This window comes from Anolis carolinensis, chromosome 1, assembly GCF_035594765.1.
Source record: "Anolis carolinensis isolate JA03-04 chromosome 1, rAnoCar3.1.pri, whole genome shotgun sequence".
NCBI lineage: Eukaryota > Metazoa > Chordata > Lepidosauria > Squamata > Dactyloidae > Anolis > Anolis carolinensis.
In genome coordinates, this window is record NC_085841.1 from 234290043 (window position 1) to 234315605 (window position 25563).

General features: G+C 40.6%; 1 protein-coding gene and 1 long non-coding RNA gene across 3 annotated transcripts in view; one reads left to right on the top strand and one right to left on the bottom strand.

The window, feature by feature from the left end:
• Window positions 1–1584: 1584 nt before the first annotated feature.
• acmsd (aminocarboxymuconate semialdehyde decarboxylase) overlaps window positions 1585–25563 on the bottom strand; it is a 63571-nt gene continuing 39592 nt past the window's right edge. For both annotated transcript variants that reach the window (XM_062967028.1, XM_062967026.1), the window contains exons 3-10: window positions 22198–22294; window positions 18325–18374; window positions 17218–17454; window positions 14847–14940; window positions 13727–13822; window positions 9143–9315; window positions 6397–6495; window positions 1585–5441 (exon numbers count right to left, since the gene is read on the bottom strand). In XM_062967028.1, coding sequence (XP_062823098.1) covers window positions 5379–5441; window positions 6397–6495; window positions 9143–9315; window positions 13727–13822; window positions 14847–14940; window positions 17218–17454; window positions 18325–18374; window positions 22198–22282 — 897 coding nt within the window. In that variant the 5' untranslated portion in view covers window positions 22283–22294 and the 3' untranslated portion in view covers window positions 1585–5378. The remainder of the gene's footprint in view (window positions 5442–6396; window positions 6496–9142; window positions 9316–13726; window positions 13823–14846; window positions 14941–17217; window positions 17455–18324; window positions 18375–22197; window positions 22295–25563) is intronic.
• LOC134295146 (uncharacterized) lies at window positions 6793–14904 on the top strand. Its single transcript, XR_010001701.1, has 3 exons — window positions 6793–6913; window positions 12247–12444; window positions 14770–14904. It is a non-coding gene; the product is annotated as an uncharacterized LOC134295146 (long non-coding RNA).

Here is a 25563-nt window from a genome sequence, read left to right on the forward strand (position 1 = left end):
TCCATCGCGGCGCCTCGCGCGAGAACTCCAAACCCGCGTGGCCAGAAGCCGGCCGGCTTGGCCTTTCATAAACCATAGAGTCGCCAGGAAAGATGGGAAAGGCGTAGAGATGCTCCAAAGTCAAAGGCTTTCGTGGCTAGAATTGCTGGTGAGTTTTCTGAGCTGTATGGCTGTGTTCCAGAATTCTCTCCTGACGTTTCGCCCACGTCTATGGCAGGTATCCCCACACGTGGTGTATTGGAAAACTATGCCTGCCATAGATGTGGGCGAAACGTCAGGAGAGAATGCTTCTGGAACACGGCCATACAGCCCGGAAAACTCACAACAACCCACTGTTGGAAACTAGGTAAGTGGGTTTGATACATCTGTGGAAGTACCATTTTATGCACTTCCACAGATATATAAAACCCATTTTCCTAGTTTCCAACAGACCTCACAACTTCTGACGATGCCTGCCGTAGATGTGGGCGAAACGTCAGGAGAGAATGCTTCTGGAACATGGCCATACAGACCAGAAAACTCACAGCAACCCAGAGAGTTCATGTTATTTTGAGGCCACTTCAACTCCCATGGCTCCATGCTGTGTAATCCTAGGATCTGGAGTCTGGTGCAGCAAGGAAAACTACAGTGGGCCATGGCAGTGGTAGTGACATCAAACTGCATTAATTGGACAGTTTAGATACATACACTGACAGACCTGAGGTTTTTGCTTGGATTGGAGAGGTGGCAGAGAGCCTTGAGAAATCTGCGGGCGAAGAGACTTTCAAAGAAAATCCATATATCTAGAGAACCCACAGGACAGAAACATTTAATTCTAATCTCCATTTACACTGTCATAGAATACAGTTTGGAACTACATTATATAGTCAGTGTAGACTCCTGTAAGGCCCCCTGGTGTCACAGTGGGTTAAACCACTGAGCTGCTGAACTTGCTGATCAAAAGGTTGGCAGGTTCGAATCCAGGGAGCAAGGTGAGCTCCCGTTGTTAGGCCCAGCTTCTGCCAACCTAGCAGTTCGAAAACATGCAAATGTGAGTAGGTCAATAGGTACTGCTCCAGCGGGAAGGTAACAGTGCTCTATGCAGTCATGTCAGCCACATGACCTTGGAGATGTCTACAGACGCTGGCTCTTCGGCTTAGAAATGGAGATGAGCACCAACCCCCAGAGTTGGACATGACTGGAAACCATGTCAGGGGAAACCTTTACCTTTACCCTCCTGTAATGCAGTTGCTTCTGAAAATGGCAAAAGATCTAGATTACAAAAATACTAATATGTGTGTTATTTGACCAGCCTCTAATTTAGAAATCTTTGTGGAACAGTGTTTTCCTTCAATAAAGAAATTACTGGTATGATTTTAACATAACCTATTCATTGGTATTATTCTTCAGAGCTGCCCTGGAGAACTGTTTTTAGTTGGTATGTATGTAGACATGCATAGAGCCTCTATAAATACAACTGTGACAGTGTGTCCCTTCCCGAATTTAATTCCCACCTGAACTGTCTCTTTTGGGTTTACCACCATCTCAGATCTCCAAGACTGAACCACAGTTACAAATATCTGAACGAATAGCTTAGACAAGAACTTAAATAACCAGGAACAGTTTATTCAAGAAAAGCTTATCACAATAAACACGAGTGCTGGCTCACTGCTTCTAGCAATGTCACCATTTGTATCTGACTCCAAATCTTCTTGAGTCCTATAACTACAGTAGAGTTCCGGTTATCCGACTTCCGTTTATCCAACACACCGTATTATCCGACGCACTGCAGGGGGGTGAGGCGTGGCAAGGAGGGAAGGGACTTTTGCACCCCATGCATGGAGGAGCATGGAGGGAGCCCCTCCAGGGGGTGCAGAGGGGAAGGGCAAACTTGAGAGGCGGCATTTGAGAAACCTTTGAAACTGAGGCAGCAGGAAGGTGCCTCGAGGGAGGGAGGCTCAAAAGGAAGCTTTAATGGAAAATTGCTTCTTCCCGTGCCTTCCTTGTTTACCTTTGAGGAGCTCAAAGGCTCCCACCAGCTGTTCCGAGGCGGCGGGCGGGCTCCATGTGGAAGAAGGCCCGGAGCCGCGAGGAGGCATGGGAGGAAACTTGTACCCCACCGTGTGCATGGCTGCCTCTGCTGCTGCGTCTCTCTCCCCCTCCGCCACCGCCTCCTTCTTCACATCTTCCTGAGGCAGCCGGAGGAAGAGGGAGAGAAAACGCCTCCCTCTCCCTCTTCTCTCTATTTTCTCTGTTGCAAGCATAACTCCAAACGGCTAGGAAACTTAGTACAAGCTAACTAGTTTTTTCCTGATGTACTTTTATCCTTGAAAAGTAACTTCCTCTCTGCAGTGATGTTTTCCCAAACCATCAGCGTTTTCTCAAACATGGGCCTCACAAGGGCCTTTGCAAATCAGGTCATAAGGCAATAAATCAGGACATATGGGATCTATAATTATTGGAATCTGCTGCTGCTCAGTTGTTTAGTCATCTCTGACTCTTTGTGACCTCATGGACCAGTCCATGCCAGAGGTCCCTGTCGGCCGTCACCACCCCCAGTTCCTTCAAGGTCAAGCCAGTCACTTCAAGGATACCGTCCATCTATCTTGCCCTTGGTCGGCCTCTCTTCCTTTTTCCTTCCATTTTCCCCAGCATCGTGATCTTTTCCAAGCTTTCCTGTCTCCTCATGATGTGGCCAAAATACTTCATCTTTGCCTCTAATATCCTTCCCTCCAGTGAGCAGTCGGGCATTATTTCCTGGAGGATGGACTGGCTGGATCTTCTTGCAGTCCAAGGCACTCTCAGGATTTTCCTCCAGCACCAGAGTTCAAAAGCGTCTTATCTTCCTTCGCTCAGCCTTCCTTATGGTCCAGCTCTCGCATCCATAGGTTACTATGGGGAATACCATTGCTTTGACTATGCAGACCTTCGTTGCCAGTGCGATGTCTCTGCTCTTCACTATTTTGTCAAGGTTGGCCATTGCTCTCCTCCCAAGAAGTAAATGTCTTCTGATTTCCTGGCTGCAGTCTGCATCTGCAGTGATCTTCGCACCTGGAAATATAAAGTCTGTTACTGCCTCCACGTTTTCTCCTTCTATTTGCCAGTTATCAATAGGTGTAGTTGCCATGATCTTAGTTTTCTTGACATTTAACTGCAACCCAGCTTTTCCACTTTCTTCTTTCACCCTGGTGATAAGGCTCCTCAGCTCTTCCTCACTTTCGGCCATCAGAGTGGTATCATCTGCATACGTAAGGTTATTAATGTTTCTTCCAGCAATTTTAACTCCGGCCTTGGATTCCTCAAGCCCCACATGTCGCATGATGTATTGGAAACATCCCTGAAAATTCCCTTTTACATATGTATATGTATATACAAATCCAGATACTCCAGAATCTGAAATCCAAATACTTCTGGTCCTAAGCATTTCAGATAGGGGGATGCACGTGTTTAGAATAAAGCATTGATAACTCTTCCTGGGAGAGAATAATTTTTCCAACCTGCAGATAACAAGAAGATCTCCCAAATCTGTTGTCTAAGTACCAAGTCGAGAAAAACCATTAAATCATTGGGAAAGTCAAGACTAATGTCCGTAGTAAGTCTAGTGTTATCAGGCCAACCATTGGATTTAAGCCTAGTCAATCTTAATTCTGACAGTGCCATTTTTTCCAGGAAGATAATGCACAAAACATTGATGAAAACTGCCACTGAAGTGATTAACAAACAGAAACTAATCTATACACATAATAAAAGTGAACATATGTATGTATGTATGTGGATTTTCCTATTTTTTATGGCACACAGCAAACAGAGGAATTGATCAGCAACTGAACATACTAGAGATGTTTGGGGAGAATTCACCATGATTTATAGGAGCCGTAGGTATTGGGATGTATCGTTCGCCTGCAATCTAAGAGCACTCTGAACTCCACCAACAATGGACCTGGAACTAACTTGGCACACAGAACCCCCATGATCAACAAAAAATACTGGCGGTCTTTAGAGGGATTTATAGGAGTTGTAGTTCACCTACATCCAGAGTGCACTATGAACCCAAACAACGATGGATCTGGACCAAACTTAGCATGCATTCTTAATATGCTCAAATTTGAATACTGGAGAGTTTTGAGGGGAATTGGCCTGGACATTTTGGAGTTGTAGGTATTGGGATTTATAGTTCACCTGCAATCAATGAGCACTCTGAACTCCAACAAAGATGAAATTAGACCAAACCTAGCACACAGAGCCACCATGACCAGCAAAAGATACTGGACGTCTCTGGGGAAAATTCACCTTGATTTGGGGGGGGGGGGGGGGTCTGTAGTTCACCTACATTCAGAGCAGTGTGAACCCAAACACCGATGGATCTGGAGCACACTCAGCACACATACCTTATATGCCGAAATTTGATTACTGGAGGGGTTTGGGGGGAACTGACCTTCTATTCTGGGAGTTGTAGTTCACCCACAACCAGGGAAACTGTAACCTCCATTGATGATGGACCTGGACCAAACGTGGCACACAGAACCCTCGTGACTAACTCAACCTACTGGAGGAGTTTGAGGGGACAGACACCATAGTGGGAGTTGCAGTTTACCCTACAACCAAAGAGAACATTCAACCCCACTGATGATGCATCTAAAGCAAACTTGCCCAACATAACAAACTTTAAGTACTGATGGAGTTTCTCGGGGTTAACCTGGCATGATGTGAGTTGTAATTCACCCGCAACCTTATGCATTTTGTACAATTACAATTTTGATTTTTTTCAAATAACTCAGGCAACACTGGGTACCGAAGCTAATATATACATACAAATGAAGAATTGGCATGGGATTCAATTCACTAAGACTGCAGCTGCATGGTTTTACATAAAATCCTCAAACCGTCCTTAAATATTTGTAGTAGTGATGACTGCTATACTAAGAAAAATTAAATACTATTCTCAGGTCATTTAGAGTTGGTACCTAGCTCTGGATTGTTTTCATAGAGAGTGCACAATTATTGTGCACCATGTTAACTTTTCTTGCAGGTCATAAGCAAACTGATCAACCCATGACAATACAGGTGGCATACAGCCCATCAGATTGTAACAGGTTATTAGTTAGAAAGCTTTAAAAAAAGATGTGTAAATTGATAGATGTTGATGTTTGCTCTGCAAATGATTGCCAAGCTCCCCTTTCTATGCAAACTGTGAATAAAGCCTTTGTTTTTTCCATCCTCTAATCCTGCAAGTTAATTCGCTGCAGCCCATCAGACACAAATCCACTGTTCTTTTGGGGAACAACAGTTTCCGGCAACCTAGATGGTACTTTGGGATTGCTTCGCAAGTGGCGCCTGGTCTGCATTTTCTCCCGTTGTAGTTAGAGCCGTCGAGGTTGGATGTTCAATGCATCCCAATGTTATTCAAACTGCTTTCTGTCAAGATTCAAAAATGCAAGGGCGTTGCCAAACTTGAGCTTATCCTGTAAGATAAATTAATTTATTAATGCATTAAAGGTGTTTGCAAACTTGATTAACTATTCTGTATGTACGTACAGCAATGGCTAGAAAAAATATGATACTTCTGGTCATTTTCTCCATACTTCTTCTGCCTTATGAGTCATGGCCTAAAATGAATTTAAATTATAACATGCCTGTATATTATATAAGGGATATTTTTCTGGGACTCTTTGCATAATATGATTTCTGTGTAAAACATGGAACCCTCAGTTGGGTCTTCTCCTTGGCTGGCATGCCACTGAAAACTGAAAATACTGTACTAAAATTAGTCATTAAATTTGTTGAAAGAACTGTGCGCTGTGACATTTTTGTTGTGTTTTTCAAATTCAGCACCCCAAAATAATTAAAAATAACCACAATGTGGGGAAAAATTCATACAAATACCTATGGTATTTCTGCAGTTGTACATATTTTCCTCTGTAAACAAATAGTTTTTGACTGGGGAAACCTAAACAAAGAAAATGGTTCAAGAGAATGGGATAAGATGGTCTCCTCTAGTGCTTTATCCCCATTTGGACCGCTCTATGCTGCTGGTTGTTTCTATTATTCACAGATTTCCTGTGTTGTGCTATTACTAGCATGAGACTTTAGAACTACTAGAGATTGATTTCACTGCAAATGGCATTTCAGAGTATGATTTATTCATGCAGAGGTTCCCTATGAGACTTATCTGACAACAGGTTGTTAGTCTGCATGTGTGAGTTCAAAATCTGACCTGAGCCACAGTTTTAATGAGAAGTCGTTTAATAGTTGCTTTAGTATTCAATTTGAGGAGATGTTTTCAGATAGGGCTGATTACTATCATGAATCAAACTCCAATGGGATAATTATCACTCTGTTTGACACTAGCAAGATTTAAAGGAAAAATTAAAACAGTAGTTCAAGATTGAAACCTTTTAAAAAGGGTGGTCACTGTACCTTCACTTCCTCATCAAAGTCCTCCATGGATTCAATCAGTTTTCCAGGTTCATGTTCTCCAAGTGGGAATGGATAATCAGTTCCCAATATTACCTTGTCCTGCAAATAATTTGTTAGTTACATATTTAATGTATTTCTTTACGGAAAGTATGAAATCGAAAAAATAAGTCAATTATTTAAAATTATAAATTACATCAGATTTGAGGGACACACTGAGTCAAACAATTTTACCTGGACCCTGTGGGTCTTTCCAGCTACTTAGGGTGCATGTACACTATAGAATTAATGCAATTGGTGTTGGAGCATATAAAAATCAGTTAATGTGTGTGCAAAGCACAAAGCTGATTGGTTGGGCCACTCCCAGGGAGCTAACTGAACCTGGAATTTTTGGCAACAGTTACAGATGGCTTTCTGTGCAGGAGTTTAGCAGGAGAAGTTTTGCTCCTGGGTTGCTGAAAGGGAGACGTTTTACATGGACAATCTAAAGACCATTTGAATCTCCCTCAAAGGACATTGTGTGAGTCATTGCAACTGTTCACATGAATGTATATATATTGTTCTGCATTTTGAACAGTAAACTTCTCGTTCTGTACTGATGATCTGCGTGGCATATCTTTTATCTGGCAAGACAGTGTTTGGACTGGTCAAACGTGAACTATATACAATTTTCATTCCATCACAGTTTGACTCAATGCTATGGCTATGGAATCATGGAAATGGTAGTTTGGGAGGTACCCAGAGTCTTTGACAGATAATGCTAAAGAGCTCATAAAACTGTGTTAATTCTACAGTGGAAGCACTATTCTCAGTTTGCTTCACAACAAGAAGCAACCATTGCTCAGCTCCCAAACTCTTTGGTCCAGGTTCTGCCAGGTTGAAATATGTTTTCTTTTTCATTGTCAGATATAATTACAATGACAGAGCTCTGCTATGGTGTTTATACAGGCAGTCCTCAAGTTATAGGTTTGTGCATAAGTTGAATGTATATGTAGATTTCCCTCACTTCCTATTGTCTCACCCCTGTTCTTAACTATGAGTTGTTTGTAAGTCAGGGACTGTCTGTATTTGATGATGCAGAATGTAATTTTTTGGGTTGTCTGACAAATATGTGTGTTAATTCATAATGTCTCCTGTAGGTGTCACTATGGGGTTTCTAAAAGGAATGCTCTCGGTACATGTTAAGTATCAAAGGATCAGTTCAGCTCTTTGTACAATACTGTAAACCAGCCTTGGGCATATTTCGGCTCTCCAGGTGTTTTGGATTTCAACTCCCACAATTCCTAACAGCAAGTAGGTTGTTAGGAATTGTGGGAGTTGAAGTCCAAAACACCTGGCGGGCTGAAGTATGCCCATGCCTGTTGTAAGCTATGATAAGAAAACTTAATGTTATAGAAGAAATGTTTTCACTTCACATCCCTTTTATTCCTGCTGTAATTATAACCCTCCATGATTCGACTCACTGTTTTAAAATATTTGCCAGGGAAAATATCCAGAGTCCACAAGTCTGACACATACAATACGTTTTCTCATTGAAAATATATTTTAATATGATAAATCCTATTTTATCTTAGTTCACATTACTATGAACCAAAAAAGATGTAACGGAAAAGGGTTGTAATGACTTGTATGCCTTCTCAAACAGCTGCCTCCCAAAACCACGATTACAAAAATGCCAGATTCAACACACGCTAATGAAAGGTCAAAGCTAAAAGAGACAAGGAAAGCCTGTTTGCTCTTCATGCCTTCTGTGTTCACTTGTTGGTGATTTAATATATCAAATGGGACCCATTCATGAGAGCAGCTGATATGTGCCTTTTCCTTACCTCCCAACAATCTCCCTCCTATAAAAACAATTTTCCAGCCAAATATCAGGTATCAAAAATGCATCTATGTAAGTGTTCCTCACATTTGTTTTTTTATCTTTAGAGAAAGGAATTGCAAATCTACCTACAATATAAAAATATGAAACAATGCATGTAAAAAAAAACAAATCCTTTGTAAATTTGGATAATGTTTAGGAAAAAGTTAGATCTTTTCTGGTACATAACGAGAGTAATTATTTCCTCTTGTTGGCATGTCCTTTCTCATTTCTCTTTCCATACTCATTTCTCTAACCCAGTGGTTCCCAACCTTTGAGCTGCCAGGTGTTTTGGACTTCAGCTCCCACCCTTCCTAGCAGCTGGTAAACTGGCAGGGATTTCCGGGAGTGGAAGTCTAAAACACCCAAAAGTTTGGAACCACTGCTCTAATCCCTCCAGTTCTTCATAAGCAAAGGCAAGTCGTCATTGCTCTTGGGCTCAAATTTGTCATGACTCTATCTGTCCCTACTTTAGAACTTGATGGGAAGGAGGTAGAAATTTTCATTTTTTATTTAGTTTACATGGATTGGAGGTTTTCTATGGAGCAGTGCTCATGGCAATTGCACAATACGTTTTAAACCATGTGCTTCCTCCTATGTCTCTGCTCTAGATTTTCTTTTTGGTTGGGAACAGTATTTATATGAAGAAGAGAGTTCTTACTGGCACCAATGTGAGCTTTTCTTCCCATGCAAATAGCAAGCATTAAGGATTACAGTTGCAGGGGGTCCAATCCATATCCGGGATCATAGTATATATATTTAAAAATAACCATTCCCACCACTGCTTAGGCTGATGAACAGTGTGTCATGTCCAATCTGAATCTAAACAGCAAGGAAGAGGGTACTGGTAGCCTAAGGATCCATCTTTAAAAATTTCGCTTCTCCTACCTTTCCCACTACATCTGTCAGGAGCTTCAGAGCAAGCGCATCATGGACGAGGGAGTCCGTGTAGAATGAACCAAGGTATTTCTTTGGATCAGTTTTATTATGTACTGCACACAAATCAGGTCGCACATTGAATCCATGAGAAATGCGCCCAATTGTGTAAGGAAAAGAACCACCTGAAAAGAAACATATATTGTGTATTTATCATGATTCAATTAATATACCTAACAATACAGGCACATTACAATACTGCAAACATTTTTATACAGACTGAGTATCCCTTATTTGAAATTTCGAAATCCAAAATAGAGTGTCCACATGGGTGGCTCAGATAGTGACATCTTTGCTTTCTGGTATTCAGTGTACACAACTTTTTTGTTTCACACACAAAAAGTACCTTCAGGCTATCTGTATAAAGTATATAAGACAGAAAATAATGTTATGTCTAGAATTGGGTGCCATCTCTGAGAGATCCCATTATATATGTGTATATGCAAATACAGGTATTTTAAAATACACCCCCTCAAATCCAAAATACAGGGTGTTTGAAAAAAAACTCCCTAGTTTTAAGTATAATTACATTAAAATGAAGGAGTTCTTTTTCAAAAATCCTGTACTTTTGGTCCATTGCATTTTGGATAAGATGTGGACAAGGTGCTTGGGGAGGCGAGGGCTACCACATGCATCCTAGACCCCTGCCCATCCTGGCTGGTGAGAGAAGCCAGAGGGGGATTGGCCGAGTGGGTGAAGGTGGTGGTGAATGCCTCCCTTCGGGAAGGCATTGTTCCAGCGAGCCTTAAATTGGCTGTGATCAAACCGCTGTTGAAGAAGCCATCACTAGATCCCACTCAATTGGACAGTTATCAATCTATTTCCAATCTCCCCTTCTTGGGCAAGGTTCTGGAACGTGTGGTGGCTGCTCAACCCCAGGCATTCTTGGTTGACACTGATTTTCTGGATCCGGCACAGTCTGGCTTCAGGCCGGGGCATGGTATCGAGACAGCCTTGGTCGCCTTAGTTGATGATCTACGCCGGGAACTGGACAGGAGGAGTGTGTCCCTGCTGGTTCTGCTGGACCTCTCAGCGGCCTTCGATACCGTCGATCACGGTATCCTTCTGGGGCGCCTTGCCGGGATGGGTCTCGGAGGTACTGTTTTGCAGTGGCTCCGGTCCTTCCTGGAGGTTCATTCCCAGATGGTGTCATTGACTTGTGGGGTCCCGCAGGATTCAGTACTGTCCCCCATGTTGTTTAACATCTACATGAAGCCGCTGGGAGAGATCATTAGGATCATTAGGAGTTTCGGGGTGAGGTGTCATCTGTACGCAGATGATGTCCAACTCTGTCACTCCTTCCCACCTGTCACTAAGGAGGCTGTTCAGGTCCTGAACTGGTGTCTGGCCGCTGTGTCGGACTGGATGAGGGCCAACAAATTGAAATTGAATCCAGAGAAGACAGAGGTCCTCCTGGTCAGTCGTAAGGCTGAACAGGGAATAGGGTTACAGCCTGTGTTGGACAGGGTCGCACTCCCCCTGAAGACACAGGTTCGCAGTCTGGGGGTTCTCCTGGACTCATCGCTGAGCCTGGAGCCCCAGGTCTCGGTGGTGGTCAGGGGAGCCTTTGCACAACTCAGACTTGTGCGCCAGTTGTGCCCGGTCCTTGGGAGGTCTGACTTGGCCATGGTGGTCCATGCTCTGGTTACATCCCGTTTGGATTACTCCAACGCGCTCTACGTGGGGCTGCCTTTGAAGACGGCCCGGAAGCTCCAATTAGTACAACGGGCGGCAGCCAGACTAATAACTGGGGTGGCTTACAGGGAGCGTACCACCCCCCGTTAAGCCAGCTCCACTGGCTGCCGATATGCTACCGAGCCTAATTTAAAGCGCTGGTTTTGACCTACAAAGCCCTAAACGGTTCTGGTCCACCTTACCTGTCTGAATGCATCTCCTCCTATCAGCCCACGAGAACTTTAAGATCATCCGGGGAGGCCCTTCTCTCAATACTACCTGCCTCACAAGCATGGCTGGTGGGGACGAGAGACAGGGCCTTCTCGGTGGTGGCTCCTTGGCTGCGGAACTCCCTCCCTAGTGACATCCGGCAGGCTCCATCCCTTCTGGGGTTTAGAAAGAAGTTGAAGACCTGGCTATGTGCGCATGTGTTTAATGAATGAACTCAGTTAGCGTTGACATGGATTGGATTAAGGCTCTTGCACAAGGTCTGATGGATGACTGGCATATATATTCGATGTTGCACTGTGTTAAATCTTTTATATATTGTATTTTAATATGTTATTTAACTATTTTAACTGTTTTATTATTTTATTGTATTATGATATACTGGTAGTGATCCTGCCAGTTGTGTAAGCCGCCTTGAGTCCCCTCGGGGAGAAGGGCGGGGTAGAAATATCGGAAATAAACAAACACTGTAGCAATAAAACTGATATTGCTACTAAAGGAAAATTAAAGGTCAATTTATAATGAATGTATAATTTGTTGCTTTTGTTGGCATGTGTTTTTGCCCTGTTTTTAGACACATAATTTTAACTTATAGCTTTTATTTGTGAAATAATGTTTACATTACTAGGTTCTTCTTTCATTTTGTCACTGGGGAGGTGGAATTCAGAATGTAAGTCTTGGGCTAGATTGTTTTGTTTTTTAGTATCAAGAGTGTAGTTTGCCTCCAAAGTGGTACCTATTGATCTACTCACATTTGCATGTTTTCCAACTGCTAGGTTGGCAGAAGCTGGGGCTAACAGTGAGAGCTCACCTCACTCCCCGGATTCGAACCCCCGACCTTTCGGTCGGCAAGTTCAGCAGCTCAGTGGTTTAATCTACTGCACCACTAGGGGGCTCCTTAGTAACTAAATTTAGCTTTAATAAGACAATATGTGATTTACTAAAGGGTGAATTTCCTAGGAGTTCATCATCATTAAGAAGTTCAAAAACAGACAAATATAAGAGTCACTTTGGATTCTGCTGGCATTATATTGTGAAGTCTGTAAAAAGAAGCGTCTTTCACCTACTTTTCAGTCCTTTGCTGTCAGTATAAATGGCTCTGTGTTCCTTTTCTTTTTAGTTATGCTATTTATTCTTTCTCTCTCATCTCTTAGAATAGTTTCATTCTCAACTGTCCTGGAATTGGCACCGCTTTCTGACACTTTGCAAGCTGCTCTCATCTCACAATGGGAAAGGTGGGGAGCAGAAAAGGAAGGAAAGTATTCTTGATCATTACTCCCACAGCCTTTGGCTTCCTGACCCTATTTTCTCATGTATGGCAGTTTAATTTTTTTCCATCTTGATCATTTTGGGTACGTGTGGATTCTAACATATGTGTTTGCAATGCAAACAACGTTTTGATAGTCTATATTACAATGACCTTGTGCCTCAATGAAAAATAAGTTTTTCTTTCAGACGTAGCACTGGAAAAATATTTTCCTCTTGAGCTTTTCTCTTGATTATGTATTTTGGGCCACTGATTTGACTTGGTTAACTACAGTATATGATTTTGTTTATTAGCTCTTTCAGTGTACCCTGGATTCCTGCTTTCTGCTTGTGGCACCAATGGTTCTAGATCGTATAGACTATTTAATGTAATTGTATCCATCTCCACCAAGAGCTACGTCTAGGCAAGTCCGCTGGGTCTCACAAACTGCCTCATTACACTAGGGCAGTGGTTCCCAACCTTTTTTTGACCAGGATCCACTTTGACCAAGGACCTCTCTCCAACATTAGTACCAAAAAGGGCTACAAATCGGTTTTTGGTCAATTTTAGATTTGGTTTGGTTATTTGGGGTGATTATTCCAATTGCATTGGATAGACCACATCAGCTCTAATTTCTGATACAGAAAATATGCCATACACTAGTCGCCATCTGCTCACCCACAGAAAACCATATTTAATAACATAGAGCTGATGTGGTCTATCCAATGCAATGGTCAGCTCTGCGGAAAAGAGCGGAAATAAAATAAACCAAACAAATAAATTAATGAAGAGGAAGGAGGTTTGCAAACCAGATTTTCGTTCTTGTGACCCATTGCTAGGCCGCGGCCCACAGGTTGGGTACCATTGCACTAGAGCATGAATCCACTTTAAATCCAGTTTTTTCCTCCTGCAGATTTCTGGGGGTTGTAGTTTGGTGAGGTCCAGGGTCTGTCTGGCTGAGCTGTTTAAAGCCCCCTCTCTAAAATAGATTTAAAGTAGATCCAAGCTCTTAATATGATGAGATCTTTAAGTGTGCAAAGGGTGCAGTGCTATCTGGGAATGCCAATCATTGCCTATAGTGTAACTAGTTTCTGAATAAACATCCATATGTTGTACTTAATTTACAAAACTTGACCAAGTGCTTAAAAATTCTGCTTAAAACCACTGATGCTCAGTTGCACCAAAATTGCATTGAATCCAGAAGTATGTTTCACAAGATGGAAGTCCAAATGCCTTTAGGAACTTCAAACAGGTCAAAAATGTCTTTTTCCTACTGCAATTGTTTTCTGTGGCATATGTTTTATTTTATGCCACTGTAAATCAATCTCACTCATTCTCTTTCTGTGGTATTTTAATCATTCTGAGGAATAACATTATGTGATGCTTACCTCCATGGGCAAAGCAAACCTTCAGCCTGGGGAAAACTTCAAAGACCCCTCCCATTATCATGGAACAAATAGCAATGGTTGTTTCTGAGGGCATACCTATTAACAAGAATTTAAAAGAAAATATTAATAATTTCTATTGTACAAGTTTAATTCTGTGGAGAAATCACATTTTTCTACAGATTCTGGAAAATTTACTTTTAATTGCAACAATTCCCAGAAGCCACCTGCCAGAATATCTTCTATGTTGCTTTTAAATGACACATTATTGTTATGCTAAGAATTTTCCCATCCTGTTGGCTGTTACTTGCTGAAAAGTTTCATGTGAGTATATTATATCACAGAAACATTTCTGGGCTTTTTGGATCAGAGACACAGATGGGGTAGCAATGCCTTTCTGAAGCTTTTCCTTTAAGCTTATCCTAGAGAAGTCACAGAAAACACTGCACGTGACATGTCAATAATATGAAAAAGCCATTTGTCATACTCATCAAACCGTTTGTGAGAACATGTGCTGGTATGGAAAATCCATGACACCTGCACATTTGATATGTTATAGTCACCATGATTTTTTTTCATGTCAGGAGTGACTTGAGAAACTGCAAGTCACTTATGGAATGAGAGAATTGGCTGCAAGGATGTTGCTCAGGGGACACACGGATATTTTGATGTTTTACTATTCTTGCGGGAGGCTTCTCTCATGTCCCCGCATGGGGAGCTGGAGCTGACAGAGGGAGTTCATTGCCACCATACAGAAATATTTCCACTGGTTCAATGTTATGGAATCATGGGAGTTGTAGTTTTGCAAGGTCTTTAATCTTCTCTGCTAAAGAGAGCTGGTGCCTCACAAATGACAACTCCAAGGATTTCATAGAATTAATCAATGGCAGTCAAAATGGTTCAGACTGCATTAATTCTACAATGTAGATGCTCCCTTAGTTAATTAGCAATTGGACCTGTATCTCATACTACTACCTTCTGAATGTTTCACTTGTAAGGCATTTAAAAAAATCTTTTTTATTCGTTTTCATTTGTGTTTTCTGCAGAATGTATCAAAGGGTCCTGGCTTTGAACTTCATCCTTCCCTTCCTTGGGTTTGGGGTTATATCACATGACTACTAACCTACAAGCCAAGGGAACCAGTATTTAGACATTCTTCCGTCTGTCTGCATATCCCAGGGATGCACAAAGAGGCAGCAGTTTAAATGTTCAGCAGCCTTAAGTTTATGAGAAAAAGAAGAAATTATTAAATATAATATATTCCAGGCAATAAAGCTACCGCTTTCAAAAACTGAACGCCTGCTGTTTTAATGAATTAATAGTAAATGATGCAAGAATAATAATGATATTGTAAAGCAATAATTATTTACACATACGCCTACCTTCATCTTCACACTGGCAAGCTAGAACAATATGAACTTAATTCCTGTATTTTTTGCCTGGAGCTTTTTGTAACCTCTCTGTTCTGAAGGGCTTCTCAGATACCTCCTGACAGGAATTACTTACATAGGCTAAGTGTTCAAGGAGAGGGTCTAGGGAGTTGATTAAATGGCCACACACACACACACACACACATGATAGCAATGCTTAAATATTTGAAGGACTGCTAGGTGTCAATGAAGTTGGCATATACTGTTGCAGGGAAGCAGTCAGAAATTGCCTCGCTATGGATTAAACCATATATTATTTTAAATGTACAGTGTGTAGCTGAGGATCCTCTCTTTTTTATTTCTTATTTCCTTTCTATCCAGTGTGTAGTGTCTTGACCCAAATTGAGACCAGTGCTTGTGAGTGCAAGATCCTTAAACCTTTCTGTGCCTCCTGGGTTTTGTTCAAAATTTGCCCCTGTTCCGTTTTGCAGAGGTTAAAAGGGAAGGAGGGAACTTAAAATGCACACTATGCATTTAAACTTATGTTTCTTCGTTTCAATCCTTCTGACACAGCCTTATTGAATTCACAGTGCAGCTAGGGAGTATGCAGTGTCACATGGATCTGAATTCAATGGGTAAACACGAACATATTTAGCTACATGGTTGCAGTGAATTGTTAGCACTTTTCCAGATATCTTTTTGTAGAGAGCAGTGTTTGTTGTCCATCATTATATTGCTGATTTGCTGTTTAACTTTACATGGGTAAGTGGAACTACAGTTCTCTAGGGACAGCTAAGCTTCTCTAGACTAATGCAAACAAAGCAGTTGTAATGGTTAGATCAGCAATACAAGTGTTACAACATAGTACACCTATGTACTGTACCACAGAATAGTTCTATTTTGTAATTTTTAAAACATGCACGGCTGAGCTGAAATATTGGCACAGCCCAATTGCATTTCCAGTGGTTACACCATTATTGTTCCTTCCTAATATTGGTGTATATTAAAGTAGCTTCTTAGAGCAACTCCTTTTTTGCTCATCTATTATGGCTTCTCCAGTCTGAAGCCTTCATTCACTCTATTCCAGTGATTCTCACCCTGTGTGTCCCCAGATGTTTTGGACTACAACTCCCAGAAATCCCAGCCAGTTTATCAGCTGTCAGGATTTCTGGGAGTTGAAGACCTAAACATCTGGGGACCCACAGGTTGAGAACCACTGCTCTATTCCTTTCTGGACCTGCCCAGATATTGGGAAACAGATACCAAGAAGATCTAGGCAACAGCCCGAATACTCAAAATCAGCCCATCCCAGGATGCCACATCAAGGATTAAGGATTAATATTAGTGTTGTCTGACCCCATACAATGGGTAGATTGCCTTGTTTGATCTCTTAATCACAGTCTTCTCACATACTGTGATTTCTTCCACACTGTATTCTAGATGGTAATCTGGAATGCTTTGGAATGTATTCTGTGTGGTAGGACTTTAATCCCATATTTGAACCTGACACAATGATGAATCTTAACCTTGGGACAAGAGATGAATTCTGTATGAAATGAACTGCTCTGAAAGCCACTGTAGTATCAGATTAGAAATAGGGAGAACTAATGCTGAATTAATCTCGATTGATCAATTAATTATTGATGATGCTAACAAGTGACAGCAGCAACAACAATAGTAATACAATAAATTCAAAGATTACATTTAATAATTTATGTAGGTCTCCATGGTTTGCCTCGTGATACATATGGGGCACAAAGGGTTCAGAGTCCACCAGCATCTATACTGGAGCATTTTGAATTTCAGGTTCAGTTACAATTCTTTGACCTTCAACCAAGTTCAGCAGCAACATAAATGACTTGCTACTTCCTATGATCTTGATTTTGCCTTAGGCGCAGTGGTTCTCAACCTGTGGGTCCCCAGGTGTTTTGGCCTACAATTACCAGAAATCTCAGCCAGTTTACCAGCTGTTAGGATTTCGGGGAGTTGACGGACAAAACATCTGGGGACCCACAGATTGAGAACCACTGCCTTAGGGAAAGATGATATCCACAGATTACAGTTGGTCTATTATCATAGAGACTTCCACATCATTTTCTTAGAAACAAGAGAATGTCTACTCACGGCATAGACAGGAAAGAGCTCTGGGGCATTCAGGTCCCAGTTGTTCACATGAGATCCTATCTGAACACCAGGAAATCCAAGTTCATTCACACAGCGATACATTTCCTTCACAGCCAGATCTGGAGCTTGCATGGGGAGTGTGCCAAGGCCAATGAACCTCTTTGGGTACTTCATGACTGTAGCAGCTAAATCATTGTTTAATAATTGGCACAGGTCTAGTGTATCATGTGGTTTGGCCTGGTAAGAATATTTAAGAGAAGTCTGATTTATAATGTGGTTCTTATGTTGGGAGAGGAACACAAAGATTGGATGGCAAACAGAATACAATACTATACAGAACAAGCACATAGACAAGAGTACAAAACATATTGAAAGAACAGTCCATTTAAGTCCTTACCCTGTGGAACAATGCAGCTTTCATATGTTTAAAATACTAGGAATGATCTTTCATATGTAGCACCAAATTCTAAGATTTTCTGGCCACCAACATTTGAGCACAGGATTGCTTCTGTTAATCTTTTCTGCCTCCAAAAGCGCCTTGCTTAAGCCTCATTGTGACTCTAGTGTTTTGTCTAGTGTTAGACAGACAATTCTGGCTTTATTGAAATATTGAGACTATCAAAATGAATAGCTGCACAAACATCCTATTATGAATCCTAACTAGAGTGAACCTACTTAATAAATGAAAGTTGGATAAGCGTTGGCTTCCAATTTCCCACTGATTCAATGGGACTACTCTAGTTGGTACTAACAGCTGGACTGAGGCCAATAAATTCTTCTGTGATATACCTAAGAATCATGTCCCCATATCCTATGTATTTTTACTTCTACACCGATCATTTAAACTTCAGTCATCATATAATATATTTCAATGGATAACAGTAAAAATCTATTCTCATACTAAGTAGAAAGCATGTTAAAGTTAGGTGGCTGAATAGTTTTCAGAACAAATTATGAGCCATGAAATATTACAACTAGCAGGGAGTACAAGATTGGACGACTGTAAATATTGGTGACTTATATAATTTAAATATCCTCAGCAACCCTGCTCTGGTCTTGCATGTGCTGGGATTAATTTTTGCAGTATAGTTTTTTACATTGACTTACCCAATAGCTAAACATGACAGGAACTGTGGAAAGGACTTGGGCAGTGACTCCTGTGGAACAGAATGTGTACAAATGGTTAAGAGCATGCAGCTGTTTTCTTGGATCATCTCATATATTAGGTGCCCGTCTTACAATACTGTTGTACCCCTAGGCTGCGTAGGCACCTCAAAACCACACTGGAGCCCCAGAATATAAGCAAGCAAGCTGTTTATTGAAGATCATATGCAAGCAATAGCTTGCATATGATCAAAGTCAATAGAATGGGTTTAAATCCACAAGAACAAAGTACTTGAAAATCTTGAAGTAAGGGTCTATCAAAGTCACTTAAAGAACATAGTCCAAACCGGATATCAAAGTAAGTCCCAAGGAAGGTATCAAGAATAGTCCAAACAAGATATCAAGGATTAATCCAAGGCATGAGTCAAATGAACACAGGAACAAAAATCCAAGTTTAGTCCAAGGTACAGGGTCAATGCTGGAACACAAGGCAAGGGGTCTTGGCTGGAGCAGAAATCCAAACTGCAAGGTTACTGGAGCATCAACTGGATACACAGAAATTCCCAGAAACAAGAACAAGGCTGGAATTAGAATCAAGGTACAAAGCTGCAGGAAATAATATGGAATTCACATGGAACACGAAGCAGAGATTTCTCTCTCTTGGATAAGCAAAGTTACCACCTCTGAATCCTTCAGGGAAAGCAGCCCTTCTTATGGGAAACTCAAGGTCTCTTCCCGTGAGAAACCTGCTCATCATTTTGTTTGAATAGCAATTGTTTACTTCTTCTGACACCCCCCCTTTCTCTCCTCTGCTGAGTCATCACTTTCCTTCTGTCAAGCTCATTAGGCTTATAACTTCCAGAATGTGAACTAGAATGTCCATCTGGCACCAGAATGTTCGACCTTGACTCCTTTGAGGAATGCTGTTCAAACTGCCTGCTTGAAACCATTATGTTTCTGGTCCCAGAATCCACTGGAACAACCTCTGGCTCCTTCTTAGGCCCAGACCCAGAGTCCTCTAACAAGGCAGGTGCAGGGACACTCACAGGCTGAACGGGCCCAACTTCAGGCTCACCTGATAGCGCAGATGGAGGCTGGGCTACAACAAATACTACCTTTCAAAATTAACACAATAAGTAAGAGTGAAATTACTTTAATATAATATCCAATGGTTTGTAACTGCATTTGAAATCTATTTTTAAAAAGGCATTTAAAGAGGTGTTTGGACAGAGATTCTTCAGATTGTATACCACTATGATCAACCTGTTTCCTTAAAATAGTGGTTCTCAACCTGTGAGTCCCCAGAATTTTGGCCTTCAACTTCCAGAAATGCTAACAGTTGGTAAACTGGCTGGGATTTCCTGGAGTTGTAGGTCAAAATACCTGGGGACCCAGAGGTTGAGAATCACTACCTTAAAATGTGCAATGCAGCAAGTCACACAAGTTACTATCTCCCAACAACACCTTCCAAACATGAAGACAAATTACTTTAAAAACAATCTTCTAAACTCTAAATTATGGCTCAGCTATGCCACTGGCTCATAGACTGGTGCAATGCGACTGCTCAGAGAGAGCATTGGTTTACAGTACTGTGTGGGATGGACTGAAACAATGAACACTGGACAATTTTTTCCCACAAATACATCAAGACAGACCACTTCAGGAAACCATCTATGGAACACTGTGTCTGCTGAAACATAATGCTGCCACCATAGCCAAGGATACTTCAAATTGGTGGTTTTTCTATTGAAAATAATGAGCATTATATTCAAGGTACTTGTTTCTCAGTCTGGAGTGTTTCAGATGTTTTGAATTTTCATTCCCATCAGCACCAGCCAATTATCTGACATGATAAGAGCTGTTGTTCAAAACATAGTTGTCAACCATACTTTTTGGTTGATAACCTTTTTTTTATAGTTTCAGAGCTTTACAATGCTTTGTGACATGAGTCCCTAATTTAAAAACTGAAAAGAAGAAAATCACCTCTAGCCAGTTTGTATAATAGTCAGCCCAATAACTAAAATTTATGGGCACTCCATAAACATGTACAATACACACACACACATATATACACATACACACATATATGCATACATACATACATACATACAGTAGAGTCCCACTTAGCCAACATAAATTGGCCTGCAGAATGTTGGATAAGCAAAAATGTTGGATAATAAGGAGAGATTAAGGAAAAGCCTATTAAATGTTAAATTACGTTATGATTTTACAAATTAAGCACCAAAACATCATGTTTTACAACAAGTCTGCCACTTGTTTGGGAGCGTGGCTGCACTTGTGTTGTTGTTTATGTTGGCCTGCTGCGTGTTACTGCCTAGAGAAACAGCTGTGGATCCTGGTGGGAGGCAGACTGCATTGGATAATACAGAATGTTGGATGAGTGAAAGTTGAATAAGTGAGACTTTACTGTACATACACATACATATATGATTAGAAGAGTACTAATGAATCAGCATTTAGCCTGATGCTTCCTAGTTCTGGTTTCATTATGACCTATTATGGATAGCCTCAAGACTACAAAGGAGTCAGCAGCTTGAAGAATATGCCCTTATGTACTGTATCTAAGCAATTATTTGGTCTTGGGCTGAACTTGAACCATTTTGTTTTGAGAAACAAAATTAATGAATAACTTTGAAAAGCAATTGAACACCAGTGACCTGGTTTTGAAGAGCAGTCAAACTGTTCTCCCAACACTTCCAGGTCGTTCTCTGCCAAAATGTTTGTGACGAGATTGCTTACAAAATTAAAATCCCCACAATCACAATGTGAATGCTTTTCTGTCTCTCAACTCTATTAATACTCTGAGATCCATTAAAAGTATTGAGATCATCCTGGTTTCATTCAAATTAATCCCTTTTATGTAATAAACTTAGTTTATTGTGGGTGCTTTACTGTAGGTTATGTGGGTGGAGTGATAAAGTGAGCGGTGAAAATCTCTCAAGTTGTGACAACAGTAGGACTGTGACCCAAATCCTAGCCATTTTTTTGTTACATCATGGCTGCACTGCAGCATTACAAAATCTGAAACAAGTAGAAAAGACAGAGACATGAGAAGATCCTTAAAATTTTGTTCTTTAAAAATATCTGAAAGATGCAGCTTTCCCCCCTGTAATATTATTTAAACTATAAAACTGTTTTGCACTTCTGTATTAGATCACTATGGTTAAGAGCATGGATGGATGCTGAGGGTTTTATCACATGATAGGTTTGTTGCACAATCGTATCAGCTTAGTTCCATGTCTGATTTTTCCTTACAACAGAACTTCGTGACTTCCCTGTTGTTGTATTGCATTTCCATCATTATTGTATTGCATGTTTTTATTGATGGGAAAGCCTGTTAATAGCTCTAATATGGCCGGGCTGTGGCGCAGGCTGGAAAGCAAGCCAGCTGCAACAAATCACTGACCAAGAGGTCATGAGTTTGAGGCCAGCCCGTGCCTGTGTCTTGTCTCTGTCTCTGTTCTATGTTATGGCATTGAATGTTTGCCTTTATGTGTACAATGTGATCCGCCCTGAGTCCCCTTCGGGGTGAGAAGGACGGAATATAAATGCTGTAAATAAATAAATAAATAAATAAATAAATAATACTCTTTGACTATTAGTTTTGGTGCAATCATTTCATTTTAGATGTTTCGATCTGTGTCTCACAACCCTTTACTCAAGATTCCCTGGATGCCTCTTCTAGTACCTGAAAAGGGGAAACTGTGTCTCTTGGAAGCTCTCAATTCGCAATTTAAGCAGGGCACTGTTTAACATTAAAAAGCAATCATTTTCAAAATCAGAAGTATGAAACTAGTATTTTTGAAAATTTTGTATCATTTTCTGTTCTGTCATCTACATGCATTCTGATGATACCTGACTTGTCCATCTGTTTTATTCGAACTTCTGGATCCCAGCAGTTGTCTTGGATAACTCTGAAAACTTTCCCATCTTTTACCATCTTTGCTTCCCCCTGTAAAAAGTAAACATTCATTAGCACAAAGCTTGTCTTTTTTTTAAACAAAGGAACGCTTTTTGTAAAATTCTATTCATTTTTTAAAGAATTATCTGACATCTTTTGACCTTTTTGTTTATATTCCCTATATTGTCTTTGTTGTGTTGTATCCAAGTGCATCAGATAAAGCCAGAAGCCTGGAGTTGTATCTGCTGCATAATATAAAAATCAAAATGTATAGTTCATGCACTGCTTTGTCAGAGAAAGAAGATATGTGCCACACAGGTGAACAATAAAGAACAAATGGTTTATTCTTCTTAAGCCCAGAACAACATATGTACAATGTGCTCAATTGCACCAACTCCTACTGTTGAACAGCTCTAACCATCAGGAAGTTCTTCCTAATGTTTTATGTCTCTGGTGCAGTAGAAAACACACTAGCTCCCTCTTCAATATGACATCCTTTCAAATATTGAAACATGGTTATCATACTTCTCAACCTTAAACATAGTGAGCTCTCTAAGCCATTCCTCATAAGACATGCTTCCAGACCCTTTACCATTTTGGTCACCTTTCTCTGAACACATTCCAGCTAGCTAACTGTGGCCAGAACTGAACAGGATTCCAGGTGAGGTCTGACCAAAGCAGAATAGAGTGGTGACCTCTACATTTGTTAAATTACAACTGCCATGGCAGAAGTGGCAATCTAAACTATCTAGAGATATCAAGTTGGAGAATGGTAGCCTACACTTTCTTTTCCCAAGTGTCTGATTTTACAATGGCAGGGCATGGGAGAAAAAAAGCTGCATGGATTCAAAGATGTGAATTTCTACACAGCGAGGATTTGATAGCCCTTGGGGTATTTTCCTCTTTTGTGGCTTTAAGAAATTCTAGCCGAGAAGAGAATGTTTGGTTAGAATTTCAAAAATTTGATCAAAAGCTTGTTCAAATGAATTAAAGTTCTACTTTGTTGGTATTGAGTTTTGTCATTAAAAAATAATGAGCCTTATCTTGGCTGAGATGAAAACTTGAAAAAAGAGGAGATGGGTTGCTGCGAGTCCTCTGGGCTGTATGGCCATGTTCCAGAAGCATTCTCTCCTGACGTTTCACCCATATCTATGGTACCTCACCACCTCTGAGGATGCCTGCCATAGATGTGGGCGAAACGTCAAGAGAGAATGCTTCTGTAACATGGCCATACAGCCCAGAGAACTCACAGCAACCTAGTGATTCCGGCCATGAAAGCCTTCGACAACACAAAAGCGGGGATGTTTTTCAGATACAAAACTCAAGAGTAAGAACCTTCCAGGGTGTAAAGTGTATTTATTCACTGTTGAAGAACCAGACCCAATCACACCTGTCTTGGACTGTAGCTTGGAACTTTGTACAGTATACACTGGGCTTCATCAGAAGACCTTCATCTGAAGATTACATAGAAGTTTGCAACAATCAAAACACTGAATGCAGTTGCTTTTAAATTTTTTTTGCTTTGGTTATGTTTTGTTCTTTTTTATTCTGATTGCTGGATTCTGTATAATTTTTTCTTGAGTTATATTCAAAATGTATGGTCTGCTGCAACAATCGAAATGAGAGATTATCAGGCTTTTAGACAAAAATTCTTAGTTGGAGTAAAGTGATTATTATAGTTTAATAAAAAAGACTGTCTTTGTAAAAGCATTATTAAGTAGGATTTTCTTCCACCAGGAAATCAATGTGCAGGCAGGCAATAAAAACAGCCTGATGAGATCAAGAGGTTGGAGACAAGAGGGAGGCCTGAAGTAGCTGAACTTTAACTTCACCAGAATATTAAAAACTGTAACAAAATGATTTTTCTTGAGACTATCATTTAGCGTGCATTGTAGGATCCATTATAAGTCAATATGAAACTACAACATATCTAGATGTGTGATGGAAGCTATAGTTTTGTGATGCACCAGCATATTTTGCCAGAGAAGGCATAGCATTGAGCCATGACAGTTAAAATGTTGTCGAACTGCATTAATTCTAAAATTTAGATTCATCCAAGGATTAAAATTCTCATCCAACCATTAAAACCTACTAGTTAATCCTGGACAAGCCAGACACTCTCAATCCCAGAAGACCCTGAAATTGGTTTGCCTTACGATCACCATAAATCAGACATGTTATTTATATATATATATATATATATATATATATATATATATATATATATATATTCATTTAATTCAGAGTGAGATTTGATGTACCTTTAAAAGCACTCGCAGTCCTCCTGCAGCTTCACTACAGCCCTTTATTTTGGTCTGAGCGCCATGACCATGATAATGTGGTTACTATACTGTGGTTGGTTCTTAAAATAAAAGCATTCACTTTCTAGGCATGGCGATTGAGCTATGTACATTGTTTTTTGCATTAAAAGAAGACTTTCTTCATGCTACTTTTGCACTATATGTTGCTCCATAGTGGTGCTTAAAAATCCGTAATGAAATCGGAGAAAGGTCAGATGTAACCTTGAATATGTGGTTGGTTTGATGCATTATTTATAACTGATGAATATTTGAAAGCCTCAATCCCCAGCCCACCCCCTAAGTGTGACTGTGTTTTGGACAGCTCTCAGAATGACTTGGCAGCTGGGTCACAATTCAAGAAAATTGCTCCAAATATCACAGGCTATAATTACAGAGTTACCATCTGATTCCTCTGGCAAATGGCTAGCAAGCATTGATTTTTTTCCCCAAACTCCAGAAGGAGAGTCCTTAACCATTCATTCCTACAGAGTATAAATTATGAACATGAGCCCAATGTTGATTATTGCACAGTCTACACCGAGCCATTTAGGAGGGATTGGAAGGATATGGTAGAATCGAGAAATCCTGTTTAAATTTAAATGTTCGGGGATATTTCAGTAGGCACAGCATGGTTCTTTTTTCTGACAGATTGGTTTATGGAATCATTGCAGTGCAGAAAAGCCAAGCTAGAGAAGCTGTAATTTCTCTAAGGGATCTCTTGAAACCACATAAACAAATGCAGACTGTAGCTAGTTAAATAATAGCCTTTCTAATGGCCTCGAGGCTTGCGTTGTGAAATGGAGTCTCCAATGAGCAATGTCCTAATTAAAAAATGGTGGCTCCCCCCACTCCATCTGCATTAATGACATACTGACCATGAAAGCCCTATAAAAAGCGCACAAGCAAACCTGCTTAGATCCATTAGCCAGCCAGAGGCAGAACGTCACTGTTTGCAGAAGGTGTGGGCTGACATTCCATATTTATATTGTCATCATCAGTTCTAAATGCTCAGGGGACAGA